The sequence below is a fragment of the Labrus bergylta genome, chromosome 12 (assembly GCF_963930695.1).
Source record: "Labrus bergylta chromosome 12, fLabBer1.1, whole genome shotgun sequence".
Classification (NCBI taxonomy): Eukaryota; Metazoa; Chordata; class Actinopteri; order Labriformes; family Labridae; genus Labrus; species Labrus bergylta.
In genome coordinates, this window is record NC_089206.1 from 7991516 (window position 1) to 8006352 (window position 14837).

At 40.8% G+C, this 14837-nt stretch overlaps 2 protein-coding genes across 5 annotated transcripts in view; both read left to right on the plus strand.

Moving 5' to 3' along the window:
• Window positions 1-6581, plus strand: part of LOC109986010 (segment polarity protein dishevelled homolog DVL-1) — a 31129-nt gene extending 24548 nt beyond the window's left edge. For all 4 annotated transcript variants that reach the window (XM_020636498.3, XM_020636518.3, XM_020636508.3 and 1 more), the window contains 3 exons: window positions 259-426; window positions 563-778; window positions 4377-6581. In XM_020636498.3, coding sequence (XP_020492154.1) covers window positions 259-426; window positions 563-778; window positions 4377-4918 — 926 coding nt within the window. In that variant the 3' untranslated portion in view covers window positions 4919-6581. The remainder of the gene's footprint in view (window positions 1-258; window positions 427-562; window positions 779-4376) is intronic.
• A 3660-nt stretch (window positions 6582-10241) lies between these two features.
• Window positions 10242-14817, plus strand: tnfrsf9a (tumor necrosis factor receptor superfamily, member 9a). Its single transcript, XM_020636485.3, has 7 exons — window positions 10242-10610; window positions 11515-11634; window positions 11740-11877; window positions 11991-12063; window positions 12553-12683; window positions 12763-12945; window positions 13055-14817. The coding sequence occupies exons 1-7, from the start codon at window positions 10469-10471 to the stop codon at window positions 13168-13170; spliced, it is 903 nt and encodes a 300-aa protein (XP_020492141.2). The 5' UTR covers window positions 10242-10468; the 3' UTR covers window positions 13171-14817.
• The last annotated feature ends 20 nt before the right edge of the window (window positions 14818-14837 follow it).

A 14837-nucleotide genomic window follows, 5' to 3' on the forward strand; every position in this document is an offset into this window, starting at 1 on the left:
ATTAAATATTTATTCGAGGCAGATTTATGAGATTTAGAGTTTGCAAACTTTAAAGTTTGACGCCTGAGAAGTATCACTCTTACTTTTTGGGATGAACTCCAGCAACGTTGTGCTGTTTGTCTGCACGCAGCAACGGGGTTTGTGACACATATAATCAGTTCTTTTAGCATCTGTTCAACACATTAGAGATGGAGCCTACATGTCTGTGTGTGTCTGAGTGTGTGTGTGTGTCTGTCTGTGTGTGTTTTGCTGTGTCAGGTGCTGACGTGGTGGACTGGCTCTACTCCCGAGTAGAAGGATTCAAAGACCGTCGGGATGCGAGGAAGTATGCGAGCAGTCTCCTGAAACACGGTTACCTGAGACACACCGTCAACAAGATCACTTTCTCCGAGCAGTGCTACTACACGTTCGGGGACCTCTGCCAAAGTACATCCACTTCTCTTAGCGTATCAAAAATGCAACTCCATGTGTGTGATGTTTTTTTTTTGTTGTTTATGAATAGAGGGATTGTACTAATTCTTTTTTTTTTCCCCCTCTCTGGTTCTGTTTTCTCTCAAATAAGACATGGCATCACTCAATTTAAATGAGGGGTCCAGCGGCGGAGGTTCTGAGCAGGACACTCTGGCTCCACTTCCTCCAACCACCAACCCCTGGCCCCTGGGCGGGCAGCCATTCCCCTACCCTCCCTTTCCCTCGGCTCCCCCCAGTTTCCCTCCAGGATACTCAGACCCATGCCACAGTTTCCACAGTGGGAGCGCAGGCAGCCAGCACAGCGAGGGTGAGCAATGAGAGTATACGCCTCTGACTTCTCCATCAGCATTTTATTAATTCATGTGATAATGTGACTCAATGTGCAACATGACTTTGCCCCTAATCTAAATATTCCTGACATATGACGTCACTATTACTGTAACATGTCTGACTCATGCTAATGTTAGCTCCTCTGGCTCACTGGGCAGGAAGTTGACATTGGATTGCATTTTTATTGCTGAATATGTGTATTCTAAAACTCGTCCTGTATTGTCAAGGTCAATCATGAGCATCTTGAGTCATGCAGCGGACAGCTCTGCAGTACTGGGTGTGTACACAAACAGAATCAAACCAGATCAACCCACGTGATGACACATCACCTGAAACTAGAGATGTTCTGATACCACTTTCCTTCATAATACCAATCCAGATGCGCAGACTTGACAGATTCTCCGACTGGTGAAGTCTGTTACAGAGCCCCTCCCCCTCTAACAGTGCGTTAAAAAAAATATGAATTTTTATTTTGTATTATTGGACATACCGCTGTATGACCTGGCTCGGCACAATGAAATCACATCCCCACCTTAACTTAAGTGATTACCTATGTAGAGTCTATGCTAATGTTAGCAGTAGCTTGGCACACAGCTCCTGATGTCCTGTGTCCCACTAAACAGTCTTTATTTGAACCCTTTGATTTTGAGTTTTTCTACCATTTAAGGTAACCTAACTTTAAAATTGACACCAGTCATTAGAATTAGGGCTGTCACTAAGGTCTGAAATAAATGATTAGTTTTCTTTAAATCACATGCTCTTTGGTCCCTTTAAGCAACACAGTGGATGAGCCTCATTCAAAGATTCAGCTGAATTTTTGAATGACTCATTTCACTGAAAAAAGAAAAACTCCTAAACTGCCCAGTTGATGAGTCAAAAGTAAAATCCACCTTATGACATCAACACCTTTTCACCGTTCCTGTTTGCTGTTTTCATTTTTTTTTTTTCGATCTGTAATGAGTTGCCTTGTCTGTAGTTAAGTTAATGTCGTGACCTTCTATCTGTCAGAAAGGTTTTTCCTAATTTCAAAATAAAAGCATGTTTGAATTCAAACAAAGTAAAGTAGTCTCAACATAAGACATTACAAAAATTCAAAATGAAAGCCTAACAAATAAAAACATTTAAATGTGAAAGAAATACATTTCTGACGTGCAATTAAAAATGCGTGATTGCAACAATTTTGTGTGACAGCCCTAATTAAAATGTATGATCCAGATTCTTGAATTTAAGCTAGCAGTGACTAACATTACTCTCTTTGCTAAAAGAGCCGTGTTTCTCTTTTCTGCTCTCAAACACTAGTTGTCAGTGGCAGTCTTTTTTTTTTATTGCTGTGTAAGCCACTATGTTACAGATGAGGAAACAGGAAGGTTTTTGTGGGGCAAAAAAATTCTTGTATCGGATTGGTGCACTGACTTTTCAACAGCATACTTTAAGGCCGCAGGCATTCCTGAAACTGGAATCAGTATCGGAACAGCTCTAATGGAAACAAACAACACAGAGTCCATCCCTCTTCATCAGCTCTCAATTGGTCTTTTGTTTTCATCTTGAATCAGAACGTGCTTGTGCTTTGTGTCGCTGCTGCATGGTTATTGTATCCTGCATAGAGAGTGGAGAAGCAGGGGGCTTTGTACGGTACATGCTGTTTAAGTGGGTGGCTGTGACAGCGTGTCTGTAGCGAAACATTTCAAAACCAGTCAGTCCAGACAGATAATGGTAAGTTTCATGTTACCATCTATCAGTCTGATTTTCATTGTTCTGAGTCATTCATCCAGACATTGCCATGTCTTGCTTTCAGACGGTTATCATGCTATCAGTTTGGTTCTCTACAGTTTTTTAAACAGAAGGGAGAAGGAGAGGGATTGCATTAGTAGGTTTAGGATATATTTTATAGGAACTCAGTTTGTCGTTTTGTGTCTTTGCAGCTTCCAAACAAGTGTTTCTGGGCAACAATGTGTCTGCCTCAGACTGTATATAAGAAGTGGATGTAGCCTCTTCATTCTAAAAGTAAAGTCGATGTGGTATTACTAAAGTAAAGTCTTAAAAATGGAGTCAAACAGTAATGATCCAGGCAGGGGACTGGCCTTCTTCTCAGTTGATTTGATACCTCAGTGTACATTTTCCTAATGAGTTTATCTTCTCAAACATTCATATCTGTTCTTTTTCAACACAGTTTGACGTTTATTTCTCTACATGATGGTCCCATGAAGAGTCAAATTGATTATAATGACTATAAAGTCACATGTTACTCCAAAGAAATCAATGTCCACTTCCAAAATGTTTGAGGCTGTAGATACAAGTTGAAGTCACAGGAGCTACATCTACTTCTTTTCTTCAGTCTGTGGTCTGCCTGCTTGTTTGTTTGTTTGCCATTTTTTAAAACACAGTGTTTTCATAACTTGGACTTTTTTTTCAAGTTGGGAAAAAAAAAAAATGTCCCAAATCAGTCACGGGTTGCTTTTATAGTTCCAGCCAGATGTACAGTTCTAGGGTATGTGAGGTAGTTTGTGAAGGGTCTGGGCTGGGAGGTGTGTGTAATTCTGTTGTTCCCTCTGTTTCTGCTGGGCAACGTTAGACTGAAGGAGGAGGTAGTCCCAGGACACTGGGGGAACCGGTAAGCCTGCTACCCCCCCCTCCCCCCTCCTCTGCTCTCTCTATCTCTATTCTTACTCTCTCTCTCTGTCTTCTCCCTTATCTCTCCTGTGCTAAGAGTTCTCCACCTATCATACCTTGGCTTGAAGGTTATTTATTTATTTTTCCTCCGCCCGTCCCATGTATCCGTGTGTATCTCTGTGTGTGACTCTCCCTCTCTGCACCTCTGGGCATGCGTTCGTACTGTGCTGGGAGGTGCATGATGCAGGATGATCACTGAGAGGCTTGTGCTATCATTCTCACTGATAGGGGGCGATCATGCACCATTTTACCCAGTACTGTTGGGCTCTATGTGGGATGTTGACTTTTGAATCATTTGGTACACCTCTATCAGCATGACGCCACCAGTGTGCATTTCTATCACTGAAACCTGACACCTACATGTTCATTTTAAACATGATTGACAACATGAATGGAATAACTTTGGAGACATATCTGTTGTGTTATTCTGTTTCATCCTCTCACTGCTGGCTGTTAGTGTCTTTCTGATGCAGGTGTATCATATACAATATGTGGCTTTTTCTCTGTATGAATTGAAGATTACGCTCATGGTATCTGTTGCTGTCGGTGAAACTTTGGGAAGAAACGTGTGAGATAATCATGTTTGCCCTTGACTGTGAACTGTTGCTAGACTGCATAAGAAAATATCTCGTCACACCTTAAACAAAGTACATGAATGTAATTGTAAGACTCAATATATTTGACTGCATAAATCACACGAGGGAATCTCTCCCTCACAACCATGAGATGTGATGTAAAGTTTGTGTTGCACTTTACTCGGGCTTTATTCAGCTTTATTTTGTTCAAAGTGTGACCTTCTTTTGATCAGCAGAACTTGGAGCTGCTGACTCTTTCTGAGGCTCATTTTGTGTTTGTTCTGTCGAAAGAGGAGCTGAATTTTTTTGTTTTTGTTTTATTTTCAACAGGAAGCCGGAGCAGCGGATCCAACCCCAGCGCAGGCAAAGGCAAACGCTCCTCTCCGCAGGACAAAGGTCAAAGAACATGCAGCGAATCAGAGCCCCGCGTCCGCGGAGGAGGGAGGCGCGCCGACAGGTCCGCCAGCCAAATGAGCCACCACAGTCACGCCGTCTCCAGTCACAGTCACGCCGTCTCCAGTCACAGTCACACCCGCTCCAATCTCAGCCACAGTCAGTCACACAGGAGTCACCCTCACTCACAGAACAGCCACCCCTCCTTCACCTACAGCCACGCCCCCTTCACCCAGCCGGGGCCAGGCTCGTGCGCCCACAGCGAGCGGAGCCATGCCTCCTCCTACGGCCCCCCGGGCTTGCCTCCCCCTTACTGTCTGGCCCGTCTGGCCCCAAAGACCTCGGTCAGCAGCAGCACGCCCCCTGGAGCCCCTCCCGGGAGAGAGTTGGCCGCCGTTCCTCCTGAGCTCACCGCCAGTCGTCAGTCCTTCCAGCACGCTATGGGCAATCCCTGTGAGTTTTTTGTTGACATCATGTGACAGGACAGTGCCTTTTAAACTCATCGAGCACAAAACAACTAAAACATCTCCTTTTTTCTCATCTCTGTCCTTTGCCTCCAAAATGAGAATGTAGACCATGACTGGCCCTCTCCCTTTTCCCTTGCTCTCTCTCTCTCTCGCTCTCTCTCTCTCTCTCTTTCTTTCTCTTTCTTTCTCTCTTTCTCTCTCTCTCTCTCTCTCTCTCTCTCTCTCTCTCTCTCCCTTTCTCTCCTTCAGATGTCTAGAAAAGAAAAAACAGGCAGCAAAAGCACAACATGATGGGTCATCTCACATACATGCAGGGGTCCTCTGTGGCCGTCCCCTCTTTTGTATTGACGTGACGTGTACAGTTTGTAAAACGTGAGTGGTATTCGGTGTGGTGATTTTCTAAAGCTGCCGCGCAGACATTTCTCGGGAGACTGCACTCTGTCTCGGACATTTTCTCTTCTGCAACACCTTTAAGCTGACTGGGCCTGGATCTCAATCCCCCAGACCCAGACCGACTACTACAGCCCGCACTTAGGAACATTTCTCTGGGTCTTGAACTTGGAATTGATCTCCAGATGTGTGTGTGCTATTAAAAGTGTGCGCGTGACGCCAAACCTCTTGCCCCATCAAGGCTTATTGAAGCTCTTACCTGCCAACTGCTAAAACGCTAACTTTGATCCGTCCACATTTTGTGGATTTCTTTGACTTCATGAGAGAGGCCCTGTAGGCAGCCAGTGGTTTAACTCGGCTGCATATTGCATGACTGTCTCACCTGCTTTAAAGAAAAGAAATGTAATGAATACATTTTGTTTAAAGTATTACCCTGATTAGGGAAAGGGGCTTTCCCTCTTGCCAATGTCCTAAAGGAAGAATCCGTACACTGGATGATTTTTGTGCTGTTATTTATGTGATCATGTTACATTGATGGTGTCATACTTTGTCTACGACGACTAACTGACAGACAATCAGACATCACCCTTTGTGAATCAGTGGCCGAGTCTCCACTGTCCTAGCTGTGCTTTGTCGAATGTATCATTATTCCTGTCAGTGATTGAACCCTGACATTCATTAACACTTTAAGTAAGAAAAGAAAACAGCTCACAAACAGGATTGCAAACAGTGGTCAACCACCACAGCTGGTAAAAACAAAGGCTTGATGTGACATCAAACCAGTTTGCTAAAAGCATCATAGTTGTCTCCTTGCTTTGATTTTAAAGTCAGTGTGATAAAAACCAAAGCCTCACATTGTGTGGTAAATATTTTGTAACAATTGAGGAGCGTCTACAAAGTCAATTTTTTTGCAATCTTACACTTCTCTTTAAAATGAATTCAAGGGGAATCCCGGCCTTCAGATAAAAATCCTGCAGCAAACCCCTGTTACACATACCAACAATATACTGTAGATACAGGAGGGGATTAACACACACACACACACACACACACACACACACACACACACACACACACACACACACACACACACACACACACACACACACACACACACAGACAGATTAGTTTTAAAGAGCACTTTCCCTTTTTGTCTCTCCCTCCCTTTAGTATGAAACACTGTTTGCAATCAAAGCTTTCTCATTAATGTTGTTTCTTTACAAAAGAAGAATAAATTGTACATAGAAATTTATTATATATATGAATAAAAATATATATGTTCAAAGTCGTGTCTGTTTTTCCATGACATGTACCTGTTTCAATGACTTACATGAATAATCTCATATTTATAGTTTTCTTTTTAATTTTTGTTCAGAACCACTAGATGGAGACATTTAATTTAAATGAACATCCATATTTGACTTAAAGATTTGATACACGAGATATATATATATGTATGTATTTGAATAACTGCAGTCAATGGTTTAAATTCATTTGAATCATTTCAAATGTTGAACAGTGGTTTTCAAAAGACAGATCTTTGTTCATCAAGTAGGCGTGTGTATCGTACAGACAACCTGTAGGATGTCAGTGATCACCACAACACTAAAAGTATCAGCTGCACTTTTTTTGTTTTGACACTTTACACGCCTGAGTGGAACCTTTGAGCCGCTGCGTGTACTTTCCCAGTGGGCTGAGGCTGCTTTTTTTTAAAATTCAAACGCTTGAAACAAATGCAGACCCCCAAGTCTACTTGACCAACCAACCACAGATCGACACTATGGTTGGTGTGACGCTAGGCTCCTACACATATATCAAATGTGTTATAAGAGGTTTGTCAGGAAGGAAGTGATGTCAGAGCCTTGTAATGATGTGCGAGGGGGCTGAGTTAAAAGTGACGCGCTAAAGATTGCATTAATCTTTGATCATGTTGAGTGATGTGAAACTATTTAGTCCCACACTGGCACTGACATAGATACAGTTTGACTCTGAGGCTGATATCAGCCTACATGCAAATACACACACACTCACACACACTCATTTACCAGCAGAATGAATCTAACTTGACTACACTTTTTACTGGACATTCTAACAGTATTTCCCAGGTCTCTATGTTAATTAAGCTGTTGGGGTTTACTGTGCCTCATAGCTGAATTTAGAGGGGTAGGTTGAAGGTAAAGTGTGGGAGGTGTTTCTTGACCACATGTGAGTAGGAAGATGAGCTGCCAGCTTTTGACATCATAGTCTCAGGTAACATGCGTGTGCTCTTTAAGGAGGCGAGCCGTGGTATTCTACAGCTGAAGGGGGAGAATGTCAAAAGGCAAAGTCTGCTTAATGTCTTGAATGTCACTCAAAAGATCATAATTCACTTGAAACATGACCAAGCATGCAGATTTTGGAGTATGATTTTGAAGTATGTTTACTCCAGTGTAAAGTAGCTGACTCAGAGGAAATGATAGCCTCAAATAACCAGACATATAAGATAGGTAAACATGACCCATGACCTGGGATTAGAAAGGAAACAGAATTTGTAACCAGAGCTGCCTAATAAATGAATAGCCTGTCAGCTTTCCACTTCCAGCACAGCTATAGTATTGCACTTTCAGTTTCAGTTTTCAGTTTAAGTGTTAATCTTCAGACACTGTATATATTGATGGCAGCCAGTTAGAGCAAAGAGGGAAAATTATGAACTTTCCTTCTGTCTTCTGACTAAGCTCATGACCTTGACTGAGTAACTCGTGTGAAACATGACTCATCAGCATCCATGTACACATACTGGATTTCTAAAGACTGTCATCCTCTTTTTCAACAATTGTCAGAATTGAACAGCACAAAAAAAATACGATTTTATCACTCTGTTTTTTTTGGGTCTCATTTTGCTTAGTATGGTAATGCTTGTAGAGCATGTCATAATATGAGCTGGAATGTCCCCCCCGCCTCCCAGAACTTATGTCAGAAGGCCAATGTGCCAAATATTTCTCCAGCTGCACTTCTAGAAACGTTTATAGTCATGAAAAACTTGACAACTAAGCTACCTTTTGATGCATTCAGTTAAGTAGCTAGATGACAGTGCATAGTAAATTTCAATATGTTGTGTGATCGTCGCATGAGATGTTTTGATGCAAGGTGAGTTTATCTATAAAGCTATAAACCATTCATACATAGAGCAATTCAAAGTGCTTTACAGAGTTAAAAGCAGAGCATACGGAGCATCACAGGAAATATGACATCAGTCCTCATTGACACATTCAAACACAAAATATATAAAACATCCAAAAGACAGTAAGAAATACGGCATAAGGCAAAAAAAAAAAACACCAATATCAATCAATACTGATTAAAATAGATAAGTAAATATATGATGACTGAATGAAATTAAAAGTGTAAACGGATAGAAAGTGATAGAACTTATTGGAAGGCAGCAGTAGATGAATAAACTGATTGAGAAAGCCTCAGGTTCATTCCACAGGGAAAGAGTGTAGAAACTATAGAGCTGCCTCAACCTGCTTGGTTCTTATTCTGGGAATAGTGAGTACTAATGTCTCATAATGAATCAACAGGTCTGATGGTAAATGGTAAAAGGTCTTGAACTTGTATAGTGCTTTTTTAGTCTTCTGAGTACTCTGACAAGTGCTTTCACGCTGCAGGTCACACCTACCCCTTCACACATTCTCCCATTCACACACTGATGGCAGAGGTTTCTATGTAAAGTATCCATCAGATGTCCATCATACATCAAACTTGGGGTTAAGTGTCTTACCTAAGAACACATCGGACATGTGGCTGCAGGAGCTGGGGATCCAACCCCCGACCTTCTGGTTGAGAGACGTCCGACTCTACCAGCTAAGCTACAGCCACCAGTATTTATACATGTTATGTTATGTATATTTTAATGTAAAAGCAATGACAAATACCCTCTTATAACTGAATATTTTTGATTTGAACAACAAACAGGGAACAACAACAAATAGCCTACCTGTAGAGCAGGAGAAATGTGGTTTTTGAGGGAGTCTTTTCAAACTTTGAAACTTTGAACTTTGAACTGTCAAAGGTTCAGCGTTCAAATAATGTCCAAAGAGGCCTTTTTGGCAGCCATCGTGAACTCATGTCTTGGTGAAAAACACCAATTTTTACAACTGCTGATTCCTAAAATACAAGACAATGAACATGATTTTTCATAAATCAAAATTAACAAAAAACAACAACAATTTCTTAAAACAGGAACATTTTTTAGCATTTTTTTGTCTTTGTATGGTGTCTAATAGGAACCTGCTTGGAGTTGTGGTTAGAAGTGGGGTTTCTACTGTAGATTTAGTTTTGGTTCCGTATAAACTAAATTGTTTGTTGCAGATCAGTAAATCTAGACAGGTTGGAACAAGCAGCATGTAAGCAACAAAGTCTAGCTATTGCTGTAATCTGAAGCTTTTAATAACATAAAGTCCATTACTCGAGATAATCTCTCTGAATCTAGTTTCCCGGAGGAGAATGCCACTGGGTCAGGGGCTTTGACTAACATGGAGCAGCTGTGGGACTCTAAGAAGTCATTGTTAAATAAGAAAATCAATTGCAAATAGGGGGCTGCAATAAGCAGGAAAAGCACTGAGGCACAGTGTAAACATCGTCAAGAGTTTCAGACACAGCTGGTGGTACGATCAGATATCAGCACAGAGGCAGAGAAAAAGAAAATAATTCAACATGATGTTTTTATAGCTTTTTTTAACAGGTATTTCTAATGTTGCTTTACAATGCGTATCAATTAAATGAGTCAAAACGTTTATGAAATGATCCAACATAGAAGTAAAAATTTGTCACAGTCCACAAAACTTTTCAACCACTGAGTTAAAGTATTTTCAGTCAATAATATTAATTTACGCACTCTATATCTTTCATCAGAGGCCACGCCCCCTTTAAAAAAACCATCAGTATGAATAGCATGGCTCTTCACTATCAGATGAGTAATGCGTGTGAGAGCTCTGTGGCCACAGCACAGACAGACTTTCCTCTGACATTATTTATTTCGTTTTCTTCTTCACGTTACATCGTTGCTCGTGTTAAATCATTTTTGCATAACTTTTAGATTTAAACATAAAACATTTAGTACTTTCGAGTGCATTCGAGTGCCTGGGATATACCTTTGACTGGATTACCTCACATCCCCCTGAAGTGGCAGACATGAATACGGCTGTGATCCTTAGGGTGCTGGGTCTGTCTCTGCTGATGCACGGCTGTCTGAGCAGTGTGGGGCACAATGACACAGGCTGCGTGTTGTGGGACCAACACGGAGATATTGTTTGCTGTAAGAAATGTCATCCTGGTGAGTAGCCTAATAAAACATAAAGATCAATGTTTAAACTGCTGGATCAGGGTGTTATATTAACACCTTTACTAAAGCTCTGCGGGGAAAAGTGATCCTTGAATCATCTTTATATTGAACTTGTTGCTGTTAGACTAGTCTTAAACATTTTAAACTATCATACTAAAAAAACAAACAAAAAACTAAAAAAAAAAAAAAAACCATTTATTTATCATTTAAATGAGACATTTCATACATTTTGAAAGAAAAACTATTATTACTAAGACGTTAAGATTTCATGTTATGTGATGTTTACTGAACTGTGAGTGCTTCCATCTTCGGATGTGTAAAAAAAAAGATATTCCAGCATTTCCTTTGATGTGGTTGCATGTAACCAGACAGTTTCAGTGGTTTTTACAACTAATGCCACCACAAAGGTAAAGGTTAGAAAAAGGTCATCTTGGAGCTGGGATATTATATATTAAAGGTCATTAAAGGTAGTGTGAGGAGTTTTTACACTAGTAATGAAACAAACTGGAATTAATAACGATGCCTCTTTATGAGCTACAAAAGCAAACGACATCATCATCATAATGATTCACTCTTTCTGTCATTATTTTGAATGTCTGAAACTGTAGGTGTCAAAGTGCAGGATTTTCAACACAAAGCTTCTCAATGAGTTGTACATTTTTCTGTCAAGAGAAAGAAGAATGAAATTTTTTTGTAAAAAAAAAAAACAGCTTTGTCCACAGGGGGCGTCAAATCAACACACAAGTGTTGCTGAAACAGTCTGTTGTTTTATCCCAGACATCACTTTTCTTCTCACAGAAATGTATGTCTTCTGATGCAACCGAGCTTACAATTCCATATTTTGTATCTGTTGTATGTATATGTGTGTGTGTGTCTTGAATGTGTGTTTTTGTAGGAAACCGCCTGGTCACAAAGTGTGGTCCAGACCCACAGAAACTATGTACTCCTTGTGAACGTGGGACATTTACAAATGAAGCTATAAACATGAAGTGTGACAGGTGCAGACATTGTGTGGGTATGTTGGCAGCTCTAACCAGTTACTAAAATGAATCAGTTATAATTTTTTAGACAAAAACAAGTTGAAAATTACAACCCTCTTTCCATCTCGTTGTTTGTGCAGAAGCTCTTGTTCTTGTGAAAGAATGCACAAATTCAGCCAACACCGTGTGCGGCTGCAGAGAAGGACTCACCTGTGGTAATGACGAGTGTTCCTTCTGTGTGGATAAGTGTGGCAAAGGTCAGGAACCTACAGATAAACGTGAGTACTGAAAACAACAACACAACTTTGGTGCATAAAAAATGCAATTTCCAGGTGGTAAATTAACTGAAAAATTAGGAAATGAAATGAATGAGCCTTGAATGTCTGCACAGGTTCTTGCAGGCGTTGTCCAGAGGGGACCTTCAATAACCAAACTCATCAGAAGTGTAAACCCTGGAGTACCACGTGAGTTACACTCTGAAAAGATCTTACTCTTTTGAAGTGATGTGGATTTCCTTGTTGTTGATATGTTTGATGATGAAGAAATTCGCCGTTGAGACTGACTTGCTTTCAAAGAGTATAATTTTATTTAAGCAAGAAACAGAATCACTGGTCACGTCTGACCAGGAGGATCAAGAAGCCAATAATGATCTCTGTCAAACACACAGAGACAATTGCTTATATGCACCTAAACATCTGCTTTTCATCATGGGTCATAAAAACATCAAGTTACACAACCATATATGGCAATACTCCTATACAACACCTCAATGTAAACATTTCACTTGAGGGGACTCCTAAATCTCCTTCAGATACTATCTCCAGGCGCGCCCATTGTAAACTTATATTATCTCTGTCCTGGTTACATCAGACACTTCAGAAGCATACTTTATGTTTAATACAAATCTGAGGTATTGTCATTTCAATTCTTCTGTCACTATTTTACCCTTCAAGGTGTCCCAATCCAGGTCAAGTTATTGTGGCCAGTGGTGATGCATTTTCTGACATCAAGTGTTCCGATATCCCTGAAGGCACAACTGGTTCTGAGGATTCTGTCATCACAGTCAGCAATGCAAAGAAACCAGGTAGGCGAAAGTTCAGCTCAACTCGATCATCTCGTCATTTTTCAACACAAACCAAAAATAACTTACCTTCTTCCATCAGGTAACACAGAGAGGGAATTGCCCTTCTTGTTGCCTTTGGTCTTTGGCATAATGCTGATTTGCTTTATTGTCACTCTGGCCTGGAAAATTCATAAAAGGAGGCCAAGCAAAGAAGAGACGTCGCCTAAAGAGATGGAAGAGCCTGAAGAGAGCAGTGAAAAAATGATAATTGTACCCCCTTCAGGTGATTGATACTACTTCATGAAGAATAGTCAGATTTGACTGATTATCCAGTTTCAATTTTTGTGAATGTATTGAGAAAATATTTGATTTGACCTCTTTTTCTTCTTTAGATGAACCCAGAACTTTAGTTGCAATCGAGTGCAGCTTCCATGAAGCCCAGCAGGAGCAGGGCAGCAGCTTAGAGTCGCTCACTTCCAAAGACTCCTCAGAGCGGCTCCTACCGTGAACAAACAGGGGCTAGACTACCCGACAACACTGGAAAAAACCCTCAAAACCCAGATTTTGTGAATTGACTGGAAACGGGATATCCTGAATATCCTGAGCCCATGTTTGGAGGATGTCTTCTGTTTGTCACTCGTTTCTAAATGAAAGAAATGGAGCAATGTGTTTACAAAGCTTACATCTATCCAGCCTGTTTCTTTTGTTTCTTTTGTTTTTTTAAAGAGTAAACAAAACTACTTTGATATTATATATATATCAGTTAAAGAGAACATTACGCCATAATCAAAACAAAGATCTTTTGATTATTCAGTCCAGGGGAGAAGGGGATTTCTGCAAGGGAAAAAACACAAAGAGGCCTTTTTATTCATCATATAAACGATTGGCTCGCTGACAATGAGGCTGTTTATTACCTTTTAGAGAAACAGTAGGCCTAAAGACTGCCAGGGAAAGTTGAAAAAGAAAAACACACACGCAGCCTTTGGAAACTACAAGGGAATACCCTGTGTACAATATTATAACATTTGAATGAGTTTGAATATTCCCATATTTGCATGTTGGAGTATTGTTACTGACTGTAACTGTACTGTACTGACTGTAACTCTTTTTGAGTGTACAGTGCAGGTGGGTGTTCAGTCAGGTGTATACATCTAACAAGAATTTCCGTCCCACCTGATACTGAGCCTACACACATCTCCAAGCCAGATGTTGTCTGACTCGGCCTCCAATAACAGTTACCTCTTTCTTTCTGCTAATTTTCTATGTTTTATATCTCTTGAGTTAATGCAGCAAAAAAAAAAATGTTACATGTTATTCCTGTGGTGAAATATGATTTGCAATGGGAGTGTTACTTTTTTATTTTGTTTTAATCTGTCCATATTGTATTTCTTTGTGTGATACATCTTGTACAAGGTAAAAGATATATGCACTTTTTGTAAACAAAGCTGTATCCTCTGTCTACCCCTTATTACAAGGAAGTCCAAAAGGACTTTCCTTCTAGTGCTGTAATGGTGGTAAAAAGTCCAGAGGGAGTTCCCTCTTTGTTAGTAGGTAAATATTACGTACCAGGGAGTCTACAGAAGAGTTATCTGTTTATCTTTAGTGCCTCTGCTTATTGTCGCTCCCTATTTTTAGCTTCAGCAGCATCAACAAGCAAGCTGACATGTATCTTGTGAAAGAGTTGGGAAACTCTGTGAGCGTCCCACGTGCAGGTTTAAATGTCACGTCATTAGTCATCGGTTGAAAATGTATACTTGGGAGTCCTTTTAAATGCGTCATGTCAGGAAACCTCAGCAGCGATAGGAGAGCAGTTATAGAGAAACAGCAGATTTCAAAGTGAGGCTGAAGGGTCATGTGGACCACCCTGCCCCCCACCACCGCCCCCGCCCGCCCACCCTGCCCCCCCCCAACGCCCCCGCCCAACGCCCCCGCCCAGTCAGTCCTGTACTCTTTGCTGCTTTTATCACGACACAGTGGGCAGTGAGTCCAGACTAAGTGGAACTTTTTTAATGTCTCTTTGTGAAGTGGAACCTTTCAGAATGTGCTGTGTGGGTTAAAGGTGAAAATGTGAGCCCACACCTATAGTAATGCATTAGTGTGTATGAGTCATAACGATGATGACTGCTCAAAGTCGTACAGTAACATTTTTTAAGAACTGCAGCACTTTAACTGCCC